The sequence below is a fragment of the Ciconia boyciana genome, chromosome 2 (genome assembly GCF_034638445.1).
Source record: "Ciconia boyciana chromosome 2, ASM3463844v1, whole genome shotgun sequence".
Lineage (NCBI taxonomy): Eukaryota > Metazoa > Chordata > Aves > Ciconiiformes > Ciconiidae > Ciconia > Ciconia boyciana.
In genome coordinates, this window is record NC_132935.1 from 79928452 (window position 1) to 79954766 (window position 26315).

General features: G+C 35.8%; 1 protein-coding gene across 2 annotated transcripts in view; it reads left to right on the forward strand.

The window, feature by feature from the left end:
• The window catches only part of MARCHF6 (membrane associated ring-CH-type finger 6), a 54645-nt gene that overhangs the window by 17197 nt on the left and 11133 nt on the right, over positions 1–26315 (forward strand). For both annotated transcript variants that reach the window (XM_072853086.1, XM_072853085.1), the window contains exons 5-19: positions 2066–2138; positions 4188–4356; positions 5800–5992; positions 6302–6363; positions 8390–8422; positions 10144–10195; positions 13628–13686; positions 14300–14380; positions 15601–15669; positions 15781–15855; positions 16662–16796; positions 17295–17414; positions 19603–19703; positions 20408–20545; positions 22396–22597. In XM_072853086.1, coding sequence (XP_072709187.1) covers positions 2066–2138; positions 4188–4356; positions 5800–5992; positions 6302–6363; positions 8390–8422; positions 10144–10195; positions 13628–13686; positions 14300–14380; positions 15601–15669; positions 15781–15855; positions 16662–16796; positions 17295–17414; positions 19603–19703; positions 20408–20545; positions 22396–22597 — 1562 coding nt within the window. The remainder of the gene's footprint in view (positions 1–2065; positions 2139–4187; positions 4357–5799; positions 5993–6301; positions 6364–8389; positions 8423–10143; positions 10196–13627; positions 13687–14299; positions 14381–15600; positions 15670–15780; positions 15856–16661; positions 16797–17294; positions 17415–19602; positions 19704–20407; positions 20546–22395; positions 22598–26315) is intronic.

Consider the following 26315-nt stretch of genomic DNA (forward strand, 5'->3'; position numbering starts at 1 on the left):
CTGATATGGCACATGACTGTATTTTTCTGGAGTGATTCAGTTGCCATTAAAAAAAAAACAAACCACAATATAGCTGAAGAGAATGATTGTATACACGTTTCATGTAACTGTGTAGTGGTTAAGATTGTAGAGATGTGTAATAGAACTACTTAAATTGGCATGAGTAAAGTATGAATGGAACTGTGTATATAAGCATCAGAAGAACAGCAGAAGAAAGGCTAAAAGGAGTATTTTCTGTTTGCCAAAGAGCACTGTATATGTGATTTCATTAAAATCAAGAGGGAAAACAAACAAACTAAAGATAAGGTGTCAAGAAGATGAAGAACAGGACTGGAGTTATAAGATATACAGATAAGGAAAACAGGAGAACTGTGAATTTTGCCTTAGGCTCGAGAGGGATGAAACAAAACAATGAGGCAAAGATCCCAAATGGCATCCACTCACGAAGACTATGAAAGGCAAGTCTGGAATCAGTTCATAAATGCCAATCAAGAAGAATCCAAGAGATATGATGAGGATTTACTAGCTGGTGTCCCTTGTCTTCAGTGTTGCCCACAAGTGATCCTGTGCAGACCACTTGGCCATACATGTCTTAGTGCTTGTATGAGACTGAGCAAGTGAAATCTGTGAGGAAAAATAGCTTGCTTAGAGATCAGTTTGCATAGCAATTTTGTGTAATAAAATTCCCTTCCTATTCCATAAAATCTCAGAATGAGTTTTGTTACACTGGTTTTCTACCAGTGTAGCATAACCGGGAGTTATAAGGCTTGTGTTCTTTGACCTTTTCAGCCTGGCAGAGTTCACAGTGGTATCTTGACCCTTTGAAGTTTCCCCACCATGTAGCTAGATAGCAGGCAGAGGCAAACTATTGAAACTCACTGGCAGCAGAGGATCAGTATCAGCTTGCTAAATTTGATTCAGTGACTGTTCAACATAATGTGTTAGTAGTACTGACTACAGTGAGACTGAACATTTTCATTAGATCAGCTACAGCCGTGGTTTCTTTTGTGTTCTAACTTTCTCTAGACCTTTGAATTTTGTATTAATATTTTGTATTATTTTCTGTCCAATGTCAGAACTTCAGTGGGAGGGGTGGATTGCACTGGGAATGTAAGTTTTAACTTCCTCCAAGTGCTATATTATGTCTTATATAAAAGGTGAGCATAAACAGTAGACCCTTTGGGCATTTCTGGTGGATTGATTCATGAGCGATGTAGAAACATAAACTTTCTATAAGTTCCAAACAAGTGTAACCAAGAGGTAATAACTGAGCTATTTATTCTAGGTCACAGAAACCGTAGTGTGCCAGGGTACACTTGGGTATTTATGCCTGCCTAAAGAGTGGAATGAGAAACTTAAGAATTGCCTTTCTGGGTATGGGTACCTTAATTCATCCATCATCCTGTTCTGAGCAGCTGTGTCATCCTCCTATAGATCTGAACCTAATTTTCTGAAGTAGAATATATACATTGAAAACCCACTTTTAAGATTATGTGACTGAAGAATCATGGTAAAAAGCTAACATTAACTAGCATCAAGTATGAAATGGTGAGACTCCTTGCTACAAGATATCATAATACCAAAAGTTTATACAGGTTCAAAATATGATTGAACAAATTAATGGGGGGAAAAAATCCATCAAGGATTAGTTAGCACTGAGGTATTATGGCACAGGAACTGAGCTGCTTTGCGTGAAGCATATGAGAATGTACTGAGGAAGTATTGCTGCAAGTATCTTCAACCTGTTTCCATATCCTTCCTTAGGCATCTGTCAGTGTGACCAGTGCTGGAGACAGGTCTAGATGAATCTTGGGTCTAACCTATATGGCAATTCTTACACTTTGAATGTATACATTATCAAGAATGTTCAGCTAAAATAAATACAGCTTTGTTCCACGTGGTTGTATATGGTCTTGAGTTCTGTTAGTTCACTGAAAGTTGAGATTTTTTTTCCTTGCCATAAATTTAGTTAGGACACCAGGTGAAAACAGGGTACCTATGGTCCTTTCCAAGTGAGACTATAACCAAAATCTAATTTATACCATGCTTCTGTTTCTTCATGCAGGTCGTATCTACAAGTGCTTGTTTACTGGCTCTGTGAGCTCACTACTGACACTGCCATTAGATATTCTGTCAACGTAAGTACTTAAACAGTTTGATACAAATAACTTTTCTAGTCAGATTAGTGTGAAAATGGTTGCTTTGGAACTTTCTTCCAGGTATGGTTGTTATCTTCCATCACCTTATGCAAGCAGCTGCCCGTTACCCTTTGCATAACAAGATGTATGGCCAGCATATTACAGTAGAAATCATTTCACTTTGAAGTTCTGTTATTCAGGACCTTTGGAGATGGAAAACTGACTTTACAAAATGGGCCCTGGTTAATGAAGATTTGTATTTGATGTCAAGAAAACTTATGCTGCAAAATTACACTTAATTTAAAAAGTTAATTTCCTACAATTTAAATCGGATGCCGCATAGTAGAATATTAATACATATTGCTAATAATATTAATGTCACATTCTTCTTGCTTTGTTACATTTTTATATTTTGAATTTTCATTTTATCCATTCTGAGTCTCTTATGTGATAGGGATTTTTTTTTATCAGATTGCCTTCTAGTTGTCACTTAGATTTTAATGCTTCAGTCGCTATATGCTATTGAATATTGTCTGTCGTCGTCTTTTTTAAATCAATATTACTTGACGAATCAGTAAATACCAACACAATAGAGTTTCAGGCTGGTTCTTACTTTTTTCATTATCTTGAACCTGAGGAACTGAAATTCGGTTTGAATAGGATCAGTCGCAAGTCAAGCAAATTTTGAATGAATGTCCTGTGTGGTTCAGCACAGTTGGGCTATTTGATTTGAGACATCAGGTCATTCTACATTTAATTAATTTTTATTAGTGGAGGGAGATGCTTGCTTGAGATTAGTAACAGTATTTTTCCTGTTATGTCCCAGTAAGTGTAGATTTTATTTTTATTTTTCTGAGAAGAATCTGAAACAAGTGAACCTAGAGCACCTCTTCTCGTGTCTTTTACAGTCTAGGGAGAAAATGAAGGACTCAAGTATGTGTCAGATTTTAATGGCATGTGAAGCTGTGCTTTGACATGTATTTCTTTGGCAGAGTCAATTTGAATAGCATCTTGTGTCATCTTTTCATTTTGGACTTCTTGTCCCCATGGTATTCACTGTGCTGTGCAGGCACAAGTGTTTGTGCAGCTGCATGGAGAGCCTGGAGACTGATACTTCTTTGGGGGTGGCAGAGTACTGTGGTGGCATATTCCTTACTTATTTTAAAGAACGTATTGTAGTTCGTTAGTTTCCTGAGCAAATTCACTGTGGTCAGGGAGTAGTGCAAGGGTGGAAACAAGTGGGAGGGGGTACCTGGAATTAGGGATGAGGGTTGCTTAAGCCAATTTAAATACCTCTTGCATTGCATGAAACCCTAGTTTCAGTTGGCTAACTGAACTTTGTTTTGCTGCTGCTTTACAGTTTTGTATGACTTGATAGATTAAGATTTTAAAGTACAGAGGTATACTGGGATATAAACTACTGGGTAGTTTATATAAAATATCTGCGGTAAAAGACTACTTGAAATGTAGAACAGTCGGAGGCAAACCCTGCAGTTCCATTCTTTTGGTTAGGGTAGCTCAGCAGATAAAATGTTTCAGTGGACTGTATATTATGCATCTAGCCATTTAAACAGACCTTTAACTCTACCAAATCATTTACTTAGCAACTGTTGTGTTTCCTTTGCTGTTCTTGAAGATTGTTTTTCCTGAACTACTCTTGAAGCTTTTCTCCATACTGAGTCAGATCCTGTTTTGCAGGAATGTTTATGTTTAAACAGTAGTAATTTCACAAACCAAACCAGAGGGAAATAAAACCTTTTCCAAATCAGTGTTTATCTTGGCGCTTAAAACCATTTGTACACAGGTACATACAGCCTTCCTAAAAGAAACCTTCTTTGAACAGTTGTTTTTTTAAAATTAAATAAAAATCACATCTAGATACTGTCTTCACCTAGACACATAAATAAATACAGCTTTTTGCACAAATACCAGTTTATTTGTTGATTTGGACTAGGAGGATCTGTTTGTGGTAGTTAACAATGACTGTTTAGTCTTATTAGCAAAATAGATTTGTCAATAATGGTGGTGTTTTCTTTCTTTCTATAACAGGGAGAACTTACTGGCTGACTGTTTGCAGGGCTGTTTTGTGGTAACATGCACTCTGTGTGCATTTATCAGCCTTGTTTGGTTACGTGAACAGATCGTCCATGGAGGAGCACCACAGTGGCTAGAACAAAATCAGCAACAGCCACTCAATGGTGTTGGTCAACAAAATGAGGTAAAACTTAACTGCTCACTAGTTCATGATAAATTTAGAATATGTGTTTTTGTGAATAAATACATTATCAGAACCCAACAGTAATGTTGTTTTACTGCAGAGTATCTTTATTTGTATGTTAGCAGAAGTTGAACATGTGTTCCTGTGTAAACTCAGTGACACCACTGGTTGCGTTTGTGAAGTTCTGTGAAATGGAATGTTGATGGATTTGTTCTAGCATAATTTTTGTAAAGTAACTTCAACGTGGTTTAGATTCTTATGTCTGTATCTTTACACTTTTTTAAGATAATTGTGTGCATATAAAGCTGAATTGTCAGCCATAGTCAGTGAAGATGCAGCTTGCTTTTATTTTGTCTTTTCTGTAAATATTTCAGTAGTTCATGAGGTAACAATTCACTGGTCTCAAAGCAGTTGGAGGTTTTGTTGAAACCTCTGAAGTAGGAGCTTCTCTGCCCTCTCTCCACCCCCCAACACACACATGCACCCCTTTAGTGCTTATAGGAGCCTCTTGGGCAGGAGAAGAGATGATATAAGCAGTACATGGATAGGGGGGCAATAATTAAAATTTTGTTTTCTTTTGTAATAAATCTCAATTTTTAAAAGACAGAGGTAGAGATCCTCAGCTTGATGACTGACTTGCCTTGTCCCTGAATTAGCCTCTTTCTAATATAATGATAGTTTTCATAAGATCAAGAGAGTTCCCCTTTATTGAGCACTGGTGAGACCACATCTGGAGTGCTGTATCCAGCTCTAGGCTCTGCCAGTACAAAGGAGACATGGACATACTGGAGTGAGTGCAGTGAAGAGCCAACAAAAATGATTAAAGGACTGGAGTGTCTGACATATGATGAGAGGCTGAGAGAGCTGGAACTGTTCAGCCTGGAGATGAGAAGGCTCAGGGTGACCTTATCAGTGTGTATAAATGCCTGATGGGAGGATGTAAAGACAATAGAGCCAGAGTCTTCTTGGTAGTATTGAGTGACAGGACAACAGGCAGTAGGCTCAAATTAAAATACAGGAAATTCCATTCAAACAGAAAAAAAAACCCACCAAAAAAACCAGATGTAGGTGTTTTGTTTTTTTTTTACTGTAAGTGTGATCAACTACTGGAACAGGTTGCTCAGAGAGGTTGTGAAGTCTCCATGTCTGGAGTTACTCAAAAGCCAACTGGAAACAGCGCTGAGCAACCTGCTGTAGCTGACCCTGCTTTGAGTAGGTGGGTTTACTAGATGATCTCTAGAGGCCCTTTCCAACCTCACTACTCTGTGAAGAAGTCTGAATGTTTCTCTTCCTCTTTTAAAAGGTTTAGTGGTCCCAAATTTAATGCTTATCTAAGAAATACATTATTAACATTTTTTAATACTATTAATTTTTTCTATATACAGGATAAAATACAGAGAGAGGTTGATCAGTTTAACTGAATACTAAATCCTGTTTCTGCAGGCTCAGGCTGTTGTAAATGGAGGTGTTGAAAACGCTGTGCTTGATCAACCTGCTAACCCAGCTGCTGAGAATGTAGTTGTAGGTGAGAACCCTGAAATTCAAGAAGAACAAGTAGATGAAGAGGAGGAGGATAATGAAGATGAAGAAGATGCTGTCGTAGAAGATGCAGCAGATGCAAACAATGGAGCACAAGGTAACAGGTGACTCAAAACAGTTATGTTCTAGTTCTTTTTAAATATAAATGAAACCATTGAAAATAGAACTGTCATAATTCAAGGAAGCTGTGTAAATTCCCATTTCAGCTTATTTATCTTGTTTTTGCAAATTTCATACGTTTCTTTTGAGTGCTGAAGCATTTGCTTGCTGAAAAGCTATCAGCAGTTATGAGTTGAATGTTATGCACTTAAGTTTTGGGTTTTTTTCATTTAAAACATAGTATGAAGTGGTTACATCTTGTTTTGGGTGAATCTAACAGCTGTAAAAATGGCCGTTGTCTCCTCAGATGACATGAACTGGAATGCTTTGGAATGGGATCGAGCAGCAGAAGAGCTTACTTGGGAGCGAGTGAGTAAGAATCATTTTCTTGAATTGAATAATTCATACTCATATGTGAAATAATTTGTAGTATTGCTGTGTTAAAATCCATTTGGGATAGATTTGGATACCATTGTTTAGTATTAAAACTATCAGTAAGAGGCTTTAGTGACCTAAAAAAGTCATTGTATTAAAAACCAAATGTTGTTATGCTACTTGCTAACTATCAAAAAGGCATTTCTTTGATTTGAAATATAGTAGCAGCTTAAAACATGTTCTAGCCCAGACTTTTCTGAAGTCTGCAACTTGGCCAGGTTTAAAAATGAATTGCAGCTTGCATTGTGGATGCTAGGCCAGATTAGGAGCACATAGGTGTTGCATTACATATAGTTTAATGCTTAATTTTTGTATTCATGAAGGCATTAAACTAAAGAAAACAGAGAGTGGGACATTTTGGCTAATTTACATATTTGCAAAAGGCAAATGTATTTCTTAAAAAATTATGGAGCATTTTAATGTAACATTGCTTCTGATTTGTTTATGGATCACAAATTCCATAATTAGAGCATGAGATCCACGTATACTGTAATCATAGAGTAGTGTAGACACTCGAGAACTAGTTTTTTGTAGCTGGTTCAGAAGTAGCCAACATCTGAGTTGAAAGCTCACCACGTGCAGCAAAATCTACCTGAAGGTAGATACAGCAGCTTCATGTGATTTACCAGTGTCACTAGTGCCTGTGACAGACAGTTAGAAAGCTGGTCACTGTATTCCTAGGCTGTGATATAGTTGTTGCCTTGATTGCAGTGTAGTAGAAATACAGTTTTCATCACAAGGGACAGGTTTTGATCTTTGGTTTGTATCTAGTGAAAACTTATTAGTTTGTTTTGAAAGGTATTTAGTGAAAAAGGGCATACATAAATTCAGGTTTCTGAACCATTCTACTGTGTATCTCAAGACGAAAGTGTTATATTTCTGAACCCAATTTATGTGCTGGGAAATGTTGATGTACTCCTAATTGAATATATTTTTATGGCTCTCCATGAATATAGAAATCTGTTTCAGCAAACTCTCATAACCATTGCCAATCCTATGTACTGGCATAGGCAATAGACATCCAGTTGGCCTTTAGTATCAAAAGTGGGGTAGGCTTTTCTGCTGTTTCATCTTGTGAAAGTAGCATGCAAGCTTTCTGAATTTTCAAAAAAATTTGCATCTTGGTTTACTTTGTAAAATAGGTGCAACTCTAACATCTTGGAACTTAGTGCAAAATTTTGGTACAAAATAGCCTTGAACCTGGTACTTTACAGCAGTAATCGTGGAGTAGGAGTGTCTGGATTGAAATCGTAAGAAATCCTTGAAGTGGGGGGAAAGCAGAGGTTTTGGTTTGGTGGGTTTTTTTAATAGATGCTCTGTTTTTGGCTGTTCTGTGAATGCTTCCCCTAACGGCTGTGCAGAGTGATGGAAGACTTGTTTCCTGTCTTCCCTAGCTGTAAACCAATTCTGTTCTAAACTTAATAACATACAGTGTAGCAACATTATCCTGTTACTAGTTGCTTTTATACATTGAAGGTAAAATATTAACCTCTGACTTTTCTCAGTGCAACACAAATTGATACTTTGCAATTAGGAAGCAAAAAAAAATTGCTTTTTTATTTTAGTATTGAGTTGTTTAAACATGTTTTTAAATAGCAGTTCAATCACTAAAACTTTTGTAAATACAAAATCTTTGTTAGAGTCTTCAAAGCCTTGGAGAGAAATAACATATAAAATAATTGATTATATGTTTGGTTTGCCATATATAAATATGTGTATTAAGATATTCCACATGTATATCACTGCCTTTGATCAACTGAGTTTACTGTGTTGAATGCAAACTTAGTTTCTATCTTTAAGAATTTATATCCAGGTTCTGTTGGTTGAGCAATAAAAAAGGCTTTTGACCGTATTGGACATTAAAAGTTGGTGTGAAAGAGGCTTCTATGAGGCTTATTTTAGATATGTGTTGCTTAGTTTTTCTGATGAATAAATAAAATTAACTTTCTTATCTTCACAGATGCTTGGACTTGACGGATCTCTGGTTTTTTTAGTAAGTGAAATCCTGCATTTCAAGAATTTCTGTAGAAGGCTTTTTTTAAAGTAAACTATATTTTTTTAAATTACATCATACTATTTGAAGTCCCTATTTTCATATGATATATTCTTTAAAGAGACTTTCATATGATGTCATGTTCAGGCAAACTGTCTTTTTTAGGAGTTTCACAGAGTAGAGGTGTGTGTGTATGCGGCATAAAAGTGGAATTTCTTAAAAGACATAGGTAACTTTGGATCACGTATTCCACTGAAAATAAAAATTAGACCCTTTAAAAAAGCATACACTGAAAATACATATCTGTTCTAGCCTTAAGTTTTGCTCTTTGTTATGATTAAAATAGCATCCTCATTCAGATTTCTCTGATTTGCCCTAATATCACCAGGGCACCACTAGTGAATTTTCAGTGTAGACTAGACTTCAAAATTTAAGATCTTCAGTTATGTTTCTTGACTTTATTTGGGTATTTTTTTGTTCCTCCCTAGAATTTTTCCCCTCTTGAATATTATTTTAATTGATATCAGTATCAAATATTTTTTTAAAATCTTCACAATAGTCAGTCTGTCTTGTGGAGCATGTATCTTTTAAATTGGTTCAAAAAATCTTTATGATTACAATAATTTAGCAAAGCACTCCTAAAAAGGCCATTGGCTTTTTAACACTTGTGTGTGGGTGAACCAGTGTTGATCACCTCCCTGACAAACTCTTACATATATATTGCATATCTTCAAGTAAACTATAACAAAGCCCTCTCTCTGCTGCCTATCCTACCTGACTGTTGGAGATGTCTAGCTCTGACTTCAGGATCAGGGGAGAGAGAGTGCAAAGAGTCAAGGGCAGCAAAACTTTAACCCATCACAGCTACATACATTGATGGGTATCATCAATGAACATACATTCATTGGGTATCATCTGCCAGATCACTTATTTTTAAAAAGAGAAGTCATTTATATTTTAAAGGGAAAAAAGATCTGTACTCTCTTCCAGCAGTATAAATTTTACTTTATTTAATGTGTGAAAGAAATATAATTCTTAAATACCAATGTGTTTATTAGATACTGTAGTGGATAAATGTCTCATGTCTGAAATAAAATGTCGCATATTTTAATGTAATGTCTCATGTTTAAAATAATGTAGCTTATATCCTTAGTGAGATCCATAAGATCCTTAAGATCCATAAGTGATCTTAAATAGTAATATCAAAAGAATTAAAATTCCAGTGTATTAATGGCTGAGTTCACATCTTAGCTAAAAGTAATATTAAAAAATAGAGATGTGCGGTCATTTCTAGAGTGAGAGCTGTCAATTTTGTTAACGGGTTTCTTGTGACAAAGTCTAATTGCTAAAAGTTCGGATGAACATTTTCTCATTTATAAAACAAATATCCACATACGTTTCATGTAATTGTTTTTAAGGGTGGAACTATTTATTGATTTTAAAATAAAAGCTTATTTTTACAAAATAAGAGTGTTAAAGCAAATATAAGTGCTCTTATCTAGGTAAATGTCCATGAATGTAAACAGATGCTTTCATAATCTGTCCTGCATGTTTTGGTCTTTGTGTTAGAGCAAATTTCTTGGCTCTAACATGAGATGTGCAAGTTCTGGTAGTAATAGGCAGTTGAAATAAGAAGTTTAGATACAAAAGTAAAGTCACTAATTTAAATGACTGATGTTTCCTTGTCGTCTTCCTCCCTTCTTCCCTCATACTCCTCACAGGAACATGTCTTTTGGGTGGTATCTTTAAATACATTGTTCATACTTGTGTTTGGTAAGTATAATTTGCTCTTAGTTTTTAAAAAGATCCTTCTTTGTGAAGTGATAATGCAGGTTAATTTTAAGGCTGTTCTCTCAGAGTAAGTGAAGTTGTGACGTCTAAAACTGGAACAACAAACAAAGCTGGGAATATGAATAATCTTTTTTGCTTCTAGTTTTGTCATTTTAATTCCTTTAAGTGAATAGGTTTAAAATAGGAAATCTACTAAAAGCTTAATGATGTCAACCAAAGCACAGAAAATAATATTTGTTTGGAATACTGTTAAATTAAAGGAGGAACCTCCTGGAATTTAATTTATGAGCAAATGCAGTACTTTTAGGAATGGCTCTGATATTTTTTTCTCCTTACCATTTTTGCTAGATACAGTTAAATCACTTTTTCCATCAATAATCCATTTTTGGAGCTCAAAATTGGGAGGGAGGGGGCCATGCAAGAATATAGCTGACTGTGTAGAGTTGTCAAATATACTTTCATTTTGTGTCCAAAATTACTATGGAAGAACTTGCCTTAGTTCATACAACTTAGACTGACTTAAATTTTAGAAAACAGTAAATTCTAATAAGTAGTGTATTTTACTTCATTTTCCTTTCTCCTTCCTGTAGATGCTGAAGCTGAACTGCAATCTTAAATGTTTGCAAGACTCTCTGTTTCTAGTACAAGATAGGAATATTTCTGTGCTCTGATTCCATGTGTAGTTAGTGCTAGGAAAATTTCTTGGACGTAAACTTGTCACAGCTTAAAAAAATAAATAATAATAATTAAAAAATCCCCGAACGGTAGGTGTAGATTTCTCAGTCATTTGAACCCTAAAAGAAATGGGTAAAATTCCTGCCTTATTGTAAATAGCAGTAAGCTCCCCCTTGAGAGTTTCTGGAATTCCTATTTTATATTTACTGCTTAAAATATGTAGGGTAAATTTGCATTTCCACTCTGGTTTTACTGCAGAAAGGAGGGTAACAAATTTAGAAATATTTATTGTTTTTAAGACCCTCCTGAGAGGCATTAGATGGTGACTCAGATTCTTTTTTTTTTTTTTTTGGTACCTTACACCTGTTGAATGACATGGAAGAATAACAGCTCTTCCCTGTGCCTGAATTTTGCCTGTTTCTCTGCTAACAGAAGCTTTTGGATTATGGTGCTCGAGCTCGTTAGTGTTGTTAATTTGACACAACTGTGTGCAGAAGCAGCAGCATTGTAGTGACAAGATAGAGCATTTTATACACTTGAAGAGACACTGAACACAAAATTTCACTTGCTCTGAATTACCAGTTTAGAAAGGGATTGGTTATGTTGTTTTGGGGTTTTTTTTGAGTGGTCTTTCTTGGCAGAAGAGTTTGAGCTTTAAAAACTGAAGTTGTACTGTAGATAAGAAATTTTTGCTGGCAAAGTAAAGCTCACAATACTGAACCAGTGATTTGAGCATTTAGTTACTGAAACAAATCAGTAGATCAAAAGAAAATAAAAAGAATTATCATGTATAATTAATTCACAAAAAACTATAACTGTTCTCTTAAGAATTGGAAAATACTTGAATTATTTATTTCTGACAATTAGTCTATTTTAATCTGTAGTTATCAGAAGTTAATTAGGTTCTTTAGCTGCTGTAAAATGTAGGCTTTTTTAATAAGTAGATAATAACTATGAAATTTCTAAATCCTTGATTTAAATTCAATAAGTGAATAATAAGAATAATTAATAAGGTTGTCATATAGGTGTGTTTTCAGTAGCTCTAAGTGTGCTTTAGCAAGTGGGAAACTAACAAGTAGAGAAGAGGAGGGGAATGACTTTCCCAAGCAAGCGAGCAGGAGATGTGGGAATTTAATTTGTGCCTCTCAAGCCTATTTTTAGTATCTATCCCACTAAGTAATACTGCCTAATTTACAACTGCCAAATCTCTAGTTACTCGTAATTACACTCCTGGTGAGTTCAAATGTCGCAGGAGGTACTTTCTGGAAGATAGAACAGAAGGAAGGCATTTGGAACCTTAATGACTGGTCCAGAAATTCTCCTATGATGTTCTCTTGGACATCTTAATTAAGTTCAACTTAATTCATATTTTCTATAGCTCATTTTAGTACTCGCAGAGGAGTTTGTGCTCCTTCATGCTTTTATTAAAAAGGGATCTATTAGAAATTCTCTTTTAAGGAAAGTTATTTAAAAAACATGATACACTGGGGACTATAGTCTCATAAAACACTGTCAAAAAGATACAACTTAAGTCATGAGTCTGATCTGATGTCTATAGGAGTTGAGTGTGATTCCCCTCCCCCCCATTTCACTTTTCTTTCTCTTGTTCTTACTGGGGAAGAAGAACTCAAGTCGTCCCTTTATCTTTTACGTTTTTGCTATTCCCAGTAACTGCTGATTTCTCCAAAAGGGACATAAATTAAAACTTTCTGATCATTGATTAGGGTAATACAAGTCCTGCTAAATCTGTTCCCAGTTTTTTTTACATATTGGTCATATGGAAATGAGGAGGAGACAGAAAATCACCAGACTTTTCATTTGAGGGTATGTTTAGTCTACAGTAGTCTCCAGAGTGGATTATCATGATATAGTGAAGGTAATATAGGTGAAAATAAAAGCTTGCAGTTACTGCAGCCCCTTTACTTCCTCTTGACCCCCTCTACACCTGTAGGAAGGTGATGTTTAATTCTGTAGTCCTTTGTAGCTTGGTTAGAAGACCACAGAGTGAGCTAAAACAGCTATTTGATCCTGTTGCAAATACACAGGTGTCCAAAAATGGGGAAAGTGCTGTGTTTTTTAATTCATTCCCCCTGAGACCTCAGAATTGGCAAGAGTGAGTTCTCAGGAATTATGGAAGTTCTTAGTACATTAATTCAAAGTAAAAGACTTCTCAGTTGCTCCTCATCCCTTCACTGGAGCATCGTCTTTCTCTCCCTCATCTTCTCTTCTCTTTGCAAATTGCTGCAGGGCTTGCATTTTTCACAGTATTCTGAAGAATTAAAGCACTAAAACCAAAACCTTGCTAAAGCAAGTCCCATCTGGCCAAGATGTAAAATGGCTACTTAAGTCTTTTAGTGCATGGGAAAGAGTGAATATATAGAACAGGTTCCTACAGCAGTCTGAGACCAGTACCACCCTAGTATGTAAGACTGAGAACTTGAATTAATTTACACACAGCAAGATGAACTAAGAAGGAAAAGACTGTCCTCTTATTCTGTGTAGTTTTATATTGTTTGTAGTCTTTCAGTGTGAATTCTGATCTGATTTTCAGTGTTTGTAAAATTACAGAAATATAACACTTGCAAATATTTGCACAGAAAGTAATTTTTTTAGTTGTTTTCACAAAATTGATGAGAAGTCAAATAATTACGATGTTACAATACACATCCTGCAAATAAGGCTCCATTTAGCAGTTTTCATGGTCTTTTTTTTCCCCTTCTTTCTGCTTATATTATGCAGCATTTTGTCCATATCACATTGGTCACTTCTCCATTGTTGGCCTGGGCTTTGAGGAGTATGTAAGTACTGTTTTATAATTTCAAAATGAAAAAACTGCCACTATTTATTTAATCACAATATTTTTGTAGCATCCTTCCACTTTTATTTGTGATTGCAAAAGGAACCTGGAGTGTATCTCATTTTTTTTTCTCCTCAAACCTTTTTTAATCTATGATGAAAAATGTTCTCTCACTTTTTCCCACTTCCTCCATTATTTACATTTCAAGTGAGGTTTCCTCCTTTTACAAAAAAATGCATACATTTTTGGGTTTTTTTAACAGCATCTTGTTCCTCGTGTACATTTTTAATTTGTGTACTGAGTAATTTTCATAGTTGATGATAATAGGTAGTGAAAGCTAGGAGGTAGTGAGGTAGTGTAAGGTGACGCTTTTTGTTTCATATATAGAGGTTATTTCATGTTTGAAGAAAGTAGTTGTTAGACTTTTCCAGAAAATGTAAACATTTTCTACTCTTGATGGAGATACCAAAAAAGTGGGAGACTATTAACGTATGTAAAAACTAAAGAAACTTGTCATTCTTCTTGAAGAGTTGAGATTTGGAATTTAATTACATAAAAGGGAGATGTAACCTTTTAAGAGACTGAAACTTTTCCTTTTTTTCCCTCTGTTCCAGGTTCAAGCATCTCACTTTGAAGGCCTGATTACAACTATAGTCGGATATGTTCTGCTAGCAGTGACTCTAATTGTTTGTCATGTATCCTTTTGGCAGCAGTTGCCTGGCTCAGATTTTACATGTAAATTATTTTTCTGTCTATATTTTGAGGAGGCACAGACATGAAGCAGATGCAATTAATTTAACATTTTGCTGTGCTCTTTTGGTGAAATTAGAAGAAAAGGTCTCTTCTGTTCTCCTGGATGTTTAAAAGTTGTCAGCGTGACTGCATTCTTCAGAACACTTGCACATGTTTACCTACACAAAATCATAGGCTTTTATGCTTGCTTGAAGGCCTCCAACTAAATTTTGAAAGTCTGAGAAGATGAGTGTAGAACCATTGTGTTTTACTCACTGTCCTTACACTATTGCTGTGGGCTACGTAGTTGCAGCAGAAAGAGAAATGGGATTATGAAAATACGTAGGGTATGATGGGAAATTTATTCACATCGTTTTGATCCTGCCAGATTTTGAGAGTGTGGATTGTTTTAGTTTCTCTTGTATGTCTCTGAACCACTGAGAGTTTGCAGCAAGGATTTCTTTCAGGTGATAACCCTCATTATTACAGAGAAGATTAAGTAATGGTGGAGTCCTGAAAGCTAGAAGGATTTGGTCGCAAGTAAAAAGTCTGCATCCTAGCTGCATGTTTTTAAAGGGACTACACCAGCTTCAGTTTGAAAGAATAAACATTTGTTAGCAGTTTTCTGTTCAAGAGTACACAAAGCTAACATCGACTTTAGACCGCGCTATACCAATGTGCAGTGCAAATGTGGTAAAACAGTTGCTTGGCATGTCTGTGTTTTGCCTCCTAAAACAAAACAACCCCCCAAACTGTAATATGCATCCAGCTTTTCTTGGAAAAAGTGAGAATTTGTTTCAGACTGCATGAAAAGGAAAGCTACCATTTAAGGTAGGCCTTCAGTTTTGAAACTTGATTACTTGTGGCAGACGTTTTCAAAGGCAAGTGTTTATTTCTTGAGAACTTTTGGATGCTTACTTTAAGAAAGGTGGTGGTATTATTACTTATTTATTTATTGATTTATTTTAGATACATGTTTTGGGAGGTTATCCAGTACATTAGATTGTGAATTCCAGAGTCACAGCCAATTTTGAAAATAAAGCCCTGATAAAATACATACTTCCTATTTCACTTTTGTCTCATAAAATTTGCTGTTGCTAAAAGCCACATAATGTAGTGTCTCATATTAATCAAACTATGTTAAAGTATTTTTCAGTACTATTTTCTTGACAAAACTATTCAGGGTTTGGCCGCACTTGTTAAGTTCCAGCGATCACGTCGTTTATTAGGAGTTTGCTATATTGTTGTCAAGGTAATCCTATTTCTTTTGTGTGTAGCAAAAATCCCTCTCAAGCTTACATTGTAATTTTCTTAGCAATTTCTGATGAACTAGTGAGATGTTCTTTTCTCTTTTTTCCTAAAGGTTTCCTTGTTAGTGGTGGTTGAAATTGGTGTGTTTCCTCTCATCTGTGGCTGGTGGCTGGATATATGCTCTTTGGTAAGAATGGAAATAAATGGGATAAAATCTTTTTTAATGGTGTTTTATGTTTAAAGGAAAAGTTCTGATGAAAAGAGAGTTGATACGAGTTTGACAGCACTCTTCTGCTTTTATAAACATAGTGTTTCCAGAGGGAAAGGGGTTTTTAGGTACTGCTTAATGCTAATTTTGTTTTTCTTTATGTTACTAAATACAAATTAACATGCTATTATTAAAATAGTAAGATCCTAATCCTTTTTACTGCATTTACAAGACCACTGTGATAATGAACTTACTTATAGGCAAACTTGTGTACTGAATAAAGTTCTTTATGTAGCCATCTTATGTGAAATCGTAATGACTTCATATTTTAATAATTGTCCAAACCCTTTCTGTTTTGAACAACATACATGCTGTGTTTGCTTGGAATTGAGAAGGACAGTTTTTCTGTCCTGAAAAAAAAAATTAATTTATTAATTTCAAATGGAGAAAATTAATTTCTTCTAGCCTTAGTAGAAATAGAATTATACTTAAGGGAATAAGTATTTGCTTCCATCACAGTGACACTTTGCTTGAACTGATTTATAACTTCTGTAGTGTATGTTAGTGTTGATTTCTTTCTGTCAGAAGAAAGAAACTGATCAGAAATTGATCTTTATTTGCTGTTTTTATTGTTGGTTATTCCCTTTTTTTCTGAATTTTTTTCTGCACGAGGCAGACATTTAAATTAAATGCCTAGTAGTATATATGAACTAGGGTAAACAAAATTAATAACTGTGGGAGGTTTGCCAAACTGTATTCATATTTGTTTACTACTTGCCTTCTAGGAGATGTTTGATGCCACTTTGAAAGACAGAGAATTGAGCTTTCAGTCTGCCCCAGGTACCACAATGTTTCTGCACTGGTTAGTTGGAATGGTTTACGTCTTTTATTTTGCATCCTTCATTCTTTTACTGAGAGAGGTAAGTCTATAAGAACAAGATTGGTATGTAACATAGTTAGAGAAGCTTGCATTTGTGAACTGTTAGATCTTCCACATGTGGGTATTGCTGCTACTGTGTTGTGTGTGTGTATATTGGATTTCAGCCTTACGTAAAAAGGGCCACACTGGTACTTACTGCAGTGGAAAATGATGACTTAGAGTATATTTTACTTAGAGATTTTTAGTTTACAAAGAGTCCTTACACATGGGTGTTGCCTTCAAATGAATCTAAATACATTTCAGTTGTTTAAGATTGATTAATACTTGAAAATTAAGCTTGTAATTGGTTATTGCTTCTCTACTTCTCTATGATAATGCTTCCTTTGTTCTATTTCTGTACCATTTTGTTGAACCTTGTTCAACAAATACCCCTATTATGTTTAAAACTTATTTGCTGCAGTAGTGTTATCCAAGATGAAAAACAAAGAATACAAAGATAATTTTCTCTTCATATATTGTTTTTTATTTCCTACTTCAGGTATTGAGACCTGGTGTCTTATGGTTTCTCAGGAATTTGAATGATCCAGACTTTAATCCTGTGCAGGAAATGATTCACTTGCCCATTTATAGACATCTCAGGAGGTTTATCTTATCAGTGGTAAGGACTCTTCTCAAAAATTTCTTTATTTGGAAAGAAAACTTCATACATTAGCTCCCATATATGCTACCGTGTATTTAAGGAAAAACATTTTCACCATGAAGGTGATTAAACACTGGAACAGGTTGCCAACAGAATCTACGTCTTTTGAGATACTCAAAACTTAACTGGATAAGGTTCTGAGCAGCCTGATGTAACTAGGCCTGCTCAGAGCAGCGGGTTGGGGTAGATTACCTCTAGAGGTCCCTTCCAAAACAAATTTTTCTGTGATATCTTCTTATGCCAAATCACAGGAAATGTTTGCATATTCAGACAACAAGTGTTTATTATTATGGATATTATAAATCACGTAACTCTTTCATGATGCTCTTAGTTATTGCAGTAAACATTGTGTGTCCAATTCAGTGAAAGTAGTGCAGCAGGGGTAGAGTAACTTTCTAGTTAAGTTTTGGATTGGATGATGCTGATCTAGCCAGTGGTGTCTGTTTCCAGATTATCATTGTAAGATATTGAAAACAATGAAAGTTTTTTTCCTTTTGCTTGTTTGTCTGAAGTTCGCCTAGCATGCAGTAAGGGAAGGGTCTTGGGCTGTCTCTGACATAAATGTCATGTCAACTGTGAAAACCAATATACCAGAAACATTATTATTTGACATACTGTATTAATACACCTGAAGTGCTTTGATCAGTGAAAGCTCATAGAGAGATCTTAGTTCTATTAGAGAGCACTTCAGTGCTCAGGTCAGGATCTGACCTGTCCACCTTTCAGAGTATTTTCTCCTTAATCATAATGCTTTAGCTGCCTGAAACTTTGTGGCACAGCAAGTGGCCCAAATATAAGCAAAGATCTGCTTGTTACTAAAGGTCTTACAGGTATGTTCTCAGACTGTGTTGGAACTGGCGGTTACTCGAACTTCACCTTTTGATTTGCTTAGCTAATTAATTCAGAACTTTTACCAGCCTTATGCTAGAATATGGGATCCAGAATGGCGATCATTTACAGCTTACCATTTCAAAAAACAAGTCACACTCTTCACATTGTGTTTCTTTCTCAATATTTTTAAGAAATTTCTTGTGTAGAACATAAACTATTAAGTTTCGAGAAGAATGGGATTTGATTTTTCTTTTTTACATAGTTAAACACAATTTTTATTGCATTTTTAGTCTCTAGTGGTGCATTTATATGAAGTGTAAGAATGTGTTTAAAACGTACTTGACTCTTAATCTGGTTCCTTAAGGAAACAGGATTTATAAAAGTGTATGGTCTTCATGCACCTGATCTCCCCTACTAAATTTTGATCTTCCAGCCAATTTAAAACGTGAGGAAATAGAAACTGAACGATCTTTTGAGGCTTCTACAAGTTGCTTGAAAAATCAGCCACTAAGTAAAGAGAGGAATCCAAAATTAGTAATCCCAGTGCTGGGGGAGGGAGAAGAAAGTAGAACTGTGTGACATCCTAACTGTGAGCTGTCCAGTCAGTGCTTATTCAGCCGCAGTGCTATTTGGCAAGGGCTTCATAGTGTACTGGTCTGCCTGGGATGGAGTTGATTTTCCTCATAGTGGCCCATGCCCTTCTGCACTTTGGATTAGTGACTGAAACAGTATTGCTAACACACAGGTGTTTTGGCTACAGCTGAACAGTGCTTGCACAGCATCAAGGCTTTTCCTCTTTCCTGCTCTGCCCTACTCCCTCACCCCTCCAGTGAATAAGCTGGGGGTTGAGAGGGGGGAATACCTGGGACAGCTGACCCAAACTGACCAAAGGGGTATTCCGTACCATATGACAGCGTGCTCAGCAGTAAAAGCTGTGGGAAAGGAGGAGGAAGGGGGGGATGTTCATGGTTATGGTGTTTGTCTTCCTGAGGAACTGTTAACGCATGCTGAGGTCGCTAATCATCTGTCTGCTGATGGGAAGTAGTGACTGAATTCCTCTTCTTGTTTTGCTTGTGCACATGGCTTTTGCTTTCGCTATTAAACTGGCATTATCTCAATCCACGAGTCGTCTTGCCTTCCTTCTATGTTCTCCCTATTCAGATGGAGAGGATAATGAGCAAGCAGCTGGGTAGATGTTTGGCTGTTAGCCTGGGCTAACCCACCACACACAGTAAACATGTTAGAGGGATGGGTGGGAAGCTAGGTTTGATTGGTTCTGCTATTTGGACTAACTTGTTTAACTTCCTTGTTGCAGATTGTCTTTGGATCAATTGTACTGCTCATGCTCTGGCTTCCTATACGCATTATTAAGTATCTCCTGCCTAACTTTCTTCCATATAATGTTATGCTCTACAGGTAAGCATTTAATTTTAAAAATATGTTTTTTTCAGTCTCCCTATAACTAGAAAAATGTCTATTTGTGCTCTTTGAGCATTAATGTGACAGTTTGGTATGTTTTGTTTTCAATTAATCTAAACTTCATTGTTCTAGAAAAGTAAAAAGATAAAGGATGTGGATACATCATACAATCTGTCAAATAAAAAGCTACTAAGAAAAATAAAAGGCATTTTGTATTACTTCCATAATGGTAACTATTTGGTTTTTATATGCTTTCAAAACACTTTCCACTTCAACTTTTTGATAGTGAAGTTGCTGCCATGTTTGTCTTTCACATTTATTCCTGATTATCATTGCTTCAAGAATAAAAGAATATCTGTAACTGCATTTCGTTTTAATGATAGCAGTCTCTTTCTGTTTCTAAATAACAACTGAAACAGCAATGATAGAAGCAAATAGAAAAGCAAATCGTATTCTCTGATATAATCTTTCTCAACATTGTTTCTTAAATTTCTTGTGCGCCTAAGTGCCTAAACACTCATGAAGACGTAACCTGTGCTCAGCGTAGTATATAAGGAAAAATGTCTGCAAAAACCTAAGCATTGTTCCGGTTGGCATCCAATATATTTTTTTATTGTGGTGGTGTTAATATGATTCAGTGTAAAAGATTACTATCAGAATGTTCCTTATGTTTGACTTCCTGCTCTTCCTGTTGTTTCTAGTGATGCTCCAGTAAGTGAACTTTCCCTAGAGCTCCTTTTGCTTCAGGTGGTGCTTCCAGCTTTGCTAGAACAAGGACATACAAGACAGTGGTTGAAAGGTCTTGTACGAGCATGGACTGTTACTGCTGGATACTTGCTGTAAGTACAGAAAGCCAAAGTCAACTACAACCATTGTGTCCAGCTTAGCCTTTTAACATGAAAGCGGCATGCTTTCAAGAGCGTTATCCCAACAAGTAGCTTTAATAGCTATTTTACAGATAAATATGTGATGAAAAACTTCTATAATGATTTCCTATGGAAGTACCTTCTTCGAAGCAGCAGTTGTACCTACTTCTGGAGTAGTCTTTGACAAGTAATTCTTTTGGTACGCTATTACAGCATTTGTTTAGTAACATCTATAAAAGTATGACTAACAGCTTGTTAACTTCCTATTATATGGAAAAATTAGAGGTAAATGCTCAGCAGAGCATTTCCATGAGTCATCCCAGTAAAATTCATTCATGTGTACATCCGGCATTTCTTACTATAAGAAGGAAAAAAAAAAGGAAAATTATTTAGAACATGAAGCTGAAGAAGTGAATACCTTTAAATTGGGGATTTTAAAGTTGAAAGTTCAGTCTCTAAAGAAGTAGAAAACTTGTATCTTTGTCAGCCAAAGTAAATTATTATACAAAGTGAGGTTCTTTAATGTCAAACAAAGCAAGGTCTCAAAGTGTCTGCCAGGCAGAGTTCTAGCACATGAAGTTATTTTTTAGTTCATATCTTCTTTGCTAAATTAGTCAAGAAAAAATTAAGGTTGATTTTGTTTCTATAAAGTTTTAAATTTAACTTCAAAGTATATTGGCGTTTTCCCACCATGTCTTGCTCATTGTGGATCGTACCGATGCAGCACTATTAGGATGAAGACTTACTCTTTGCTAAGTTATGTCTGAGACTCTGAGAAAATGAATGAAAGACTTTTTTTCTTCCACTGCAATCCAAAGTATTTATTTTAGCTTCTCATAAGTAAATTCTCCCCACCCCTGTTCTCTTAGTTTGCATTTTGGAAAGTTATTTTTTGAATTAATTTGTCCATGTTTTGATAGTGTTTAAGTATGATGCAAGAAGAGAATTTTGGGGATGATGATAGAAGTGGCTTTCCTTTCTCCACTGTTGCAGCTGTTAAGAAAAATTGTGAAATATCTCTTCAGCAATTTTAGTTGAACAAAGATGAAAATCTTTTCCTCTGCTTTTCTTAAAAAGCAAACTGCTGTGAAAATGTTTTCGTTGTCTGACCATTGAATATCTGCATGCATCTTACTGCTAATAAAAATACTGCTAAAGCTGAGGAAAATTAACTTCTAAATGTTCATATTGGGTTTGGGGTTTTTTTAATCAGACTAAAATATCTATTTGCTAATGATGTATGCAGGACATATCAATGGAATACTTTTTAAAGTAGATTGACTCTTTCTAGAATTGGTGGTGTTAGAAAGTTGTGAACAAGTTTTGAGCAATTTAGAATCTTCTTGAAAGACTCTGCCTGACTCTGTACTTTTGAAAACATGTCTATAGCAGTACAGTACTGTCCTTGTACAGTTTAGGTTTGAAGGCAGTTGTTTCCAATAGAGCTTAATAGCAGTAAAATAAAAGCTGTCAGTTGAGCTGCCTGCTTATACGAACCGAAATATCAATGCAGTTTTCCTTTTATATGCACAACAACTTTAATACCAGATGTTGTTTTTAAAGCAAACAGATAAGTGATCTTTATTTGTGGCTGTATTCCCACTGTTCTAATCTGCATCCACACTAGCATTTTTCTTCTAAATTCTGTGTTTAGGATGACATTGAGTACGTTATCAGAAAATGATTTATTTTATTTTATCAAGATTCTGCCAGTATTCCTGTATAAGTTTTGTACAACTTGTACTCATTCTGAGTAGGCCTGTCTTTCTGTAAGATTCTCATTCATATCAAACGGAACAAAACTGAAATTTTGATTGTTGCAGGGATCTCCATTCTTACCTGCTTGGTGACCAGGAGGAGAATGAAAACAATGCAAACCAGCAGCCTAACAACCAGCATGCTCGCAATAATAATGCCATTCCAGTTGTGGGAGAAGGTCTTCATGCAGCCCATCAAGCCATACTTCAACAAGGAGGACCTGTGGGTTTCCAGCCTTATCGTAGGCCTTTAAAATTCCCGCTCAGGGTAGGTATATCTAACGCATTAGGAGAAAAGGGAAAAGCATTTGAAAAATGGGTATAATTTTTTTTGTAAGAAAGATTTGGCCCATATTATCAGAAGTCAAGTGGTGGGTCATGTTGTTTTGTGTTTTTCTACAGTTTGCATCTTTCTAAAAAGTAGACTTACAGTTATTCTCACGTATAGCTTTTTTCAGTCTGTAACTTCAGACCTTCAATTACCATTTTATTTATAGATCCCATACACATTGTGTATTAACTATTAGCTCACGCCTTATTTTCCTAACGGTTAGTAATGGAGAGAAATATAATAACCCCCCAGCAAACAGGTAGTTCAGGAGTGTCTCTAACAAGGCACGGCTTTCAAGAGGGCATACTTTGGTCTTGTAGCTGAAGTGTATCTTAAACTTTTTTGTTTTATTAAGAAATTAAATGGAGAAAGTCTGTTGTATCTATATTAAACACAGAAAGGTGTTATAATACTTGAAAGTTCTAAATCCCTACAATTAGAAAGGAAACATTGTTGACAAATACTTAACTTTCTAGAATAATATATAGGTCAAACTAGATAAATTGTTTGTTGTTACCAGAACTGAGTTAATCAAATATAAACTTAAACACAGCTCATTTACCATGGTTTCAGGTATAGCTCAAGAATGGAAGTAATGGCTAAAGTTAGAACAGTGTAGTATTGCTTCTGAAGTTTCCTTAAAATGCTGAATCTACCAGAATTCTCATAACAAAGTAGAAAATGAAGTGTGGGTTGTTTCTTTTTTTCTTATAAATCTCAACCTAGTAGAACTGCAAGCGAATTTGAAAGTATTTTAGGATTTCACAACTGTGGAGCTTCTGGGTGTTTGAACTTGGGGCTTTTGCGGGGGGGCAAAGTTAATTCCCTTCACTGCTGTTTTTACCCTCTAAAATGGCTCCCCAAAGGAATGCATGAGCTGTAGAGGAAATAGTGGGAGGAATTAGCTCAGGGATGAAAAGGCCACGGAAGCAGAACGTATGTGCCCCTCTCATAGCAGCTGCTGCTACCTCAGTTTGGTCATAACAGGAAGTCAAAGCATGCCCTGACTGAGACCAATTTAATCTAGCATAAATATGCACTTACTGCTGAAAGAAGTGGTGTGGGTCTTCTTTCTATGGCAGTTGCTCCTTTCTTCCTGTCTTAGCATGAATGCCTGTGCTAGAACATACACACGATGAGCTGGAACAGGAAACTGGTCCAGCTGAAAACTGAGGTAATATGCAGAAAGCATCAGTTAGACACATTTGAAAGTTCAGATAAGACTTTATAGTGTTATTTTTAAAGAAAATATGATACTTGTGACATTTTCACTTAGACTGAGTCAAGTTCTTATGAAGTTGCTGGGATGACTGACAGACAGGTTAATTGAAATTAGTTCCCTGTTTGGCTGCTGAGGAGGTAAAGTGGATTCTCACTTACTGTTACCTGGCAATATATAACAACTGTAATGTAGACATGCTGCTTTCAAGAAAGGGTGTGTTAACCTAGGGACTCATTAAATCCTTTCTAGAACTACCTTTGCATGGGTGGTTTTATTTTTGTGGATGCCTCTGGGTAAGGACATGTGCTGAAATCGTCTCCCCCTCTCAAACCATTGCATAGTATAAGCTTTCAGTAATTTGGGGTGCTGACCTTGAACGGGTGATAACTGAGCAGTTTCATATTCAGCTGTCAAAGACTGTTTTTTCTAGTCTACTTACCTTTGCCTAGACATTTTAAGTTGTTCTTTGGAGACTTCTACAGAATGTAGAAATAAAAATAAAATCTGATTTAACGGAGTTTCGTTCAGTTGTTTTCATCAAGAGATATGACAAGCACTTGCGCAATCTCAAACACATGGTAGCTCACTGATAGGATTTTATGTCCCTGGTTCGACTTGTTTGAAATATTTAAATAATGAATCATTCAGGATCACTGCAGGTGCTTCAGTTGCAATTTTTGGTATATTGACCTTGGTTCTACTTGGATAAGTTCATCTTACGAAAAATATGTCTCCTGCACAGACTTCCACTATGGAACAACACTGTATTTTAATTATTTTCTCAATTGGGATTTTAAGCATTTGAGAAGAAAAAACACAGTGTAAACATCTGATCTCTTCTATGCTTTCATTAAACTTTTTCATTTTAACCAAGTTGTAAGAACCTAGAAGAAGGTGGTTTATATTCAGATTTTATTATGTATGAATGTTTTCCACTAGAACTCACTCGTCATATCTGTATGGATTGAGCAAGCAATAAGAACTGATCCTTCATGTTATTTCAGTTGCAAATAAGCATGTAAAACTATGAGTGTGATTTTTTTTTAATTTAAGTGCATACTGTTAATCTCAAACAAAATTAAAAGATTGGATTTTTTAAAAATTATTCTACATAAAAGCCTATGATCAGTTTTATCAGGCAATCTAGATAATTTTTCCAACTCATTCTTTTTTTTAAACAGAGGCTCTCTTGGGAGGACCTCCCAAAGCCTCTCCAGAACAAATGCTGATGTGCAGAATTCGTTGGATTTTCCTGCTACTGCCTTGCCTTCCTTTCATAATCCATAGTTGTCAGCAGAGCCTGCAAACTCTCTGGCAAGCTTTCTTATGAGGATTTTTAGATTTTATTACTTTATTGTTGAACCTTTAAAAAAAAAGAAAAACCCTATCTGTAAAAATAAATTTATCATTACTTTTCATAGACTTGATATGTTATTTGTAAAATCCCTTTTGGCTTGTCCTACTGTAGTTTTGAATTTCACTTACCAGAGTTCATCCATTTTCTGGGGTTTTTGTGGGGTTTTTTGTTTGGGTTTTGTTTGGTTTTTTTCCCCTCCCCCTGTGGATTTATTTCCAACTTCTGGAAGTATCTTCTGGAAGCCATTTTTATTTTACTGTTTACTGTGACAACTTTGGGGAGACCTTTTTTTAAAGTCTCATGATTAGTAGTGTGAGTTTGTGCCAAACCTTCACTTCAGTATATCTAAACGCATCTCCTGTGAGCATTTTTCCTTTTGACTACTATTTTCAATATTCTTTTAATAAATGTCCTCATTTTAGCTAGTTTGCTTTTTTGAAATAATATTATTGTGGTGGATTTTGGAGAGAGGAGGGCTGTCCTTGCAACATCTTTGAGTCTGAATGTTGCGGTCACTGTCAGTGCTTCTTCTGTGACACGAGTGACTAGCTGCCTGTGCGTTGTTTAGGTCCAAGTCAAGAGTTACTCTTCTTCTTCTATGTTCTCTTGCTCACTGACCCAAGAAGCAGCTGTGTATGGTGTTTAAAAGCTTCATATCAGCTTTAGTCCTTCAGGTGTTGTTTATTCCCACATGGACTGACTTTTCCCCAGCGTTCCCTCAGTAACTATTTAGACAGTATTGGTTCCAAGCAAGTCACACCATGCATTCCTCACCATTGAGAATTTTTTTTGCCTGCAGTCCAGTTGCCAGGTACTCTGGTTTTCTTTCTGTCATTTGGGATCCCTAACCCTAAAGAGAGTATTCTGTGTGAAAAAGGGTATGTGGCTGTCACCTGGCAAGTAACTGGGTATTGCGGAATCATCCCTCTTCATGCAGGCTAGTGTCTACAAAATTACAAGGTTTTCCTTCCTTTAAGCAGTGCTGAAGATCCTAACCTAGAGATGAGACTGATCTGCATTGTCCCCAAAAGTCTCATCAAGGAGAATACGTGTTACAGATTTAACTTTATCTTAGT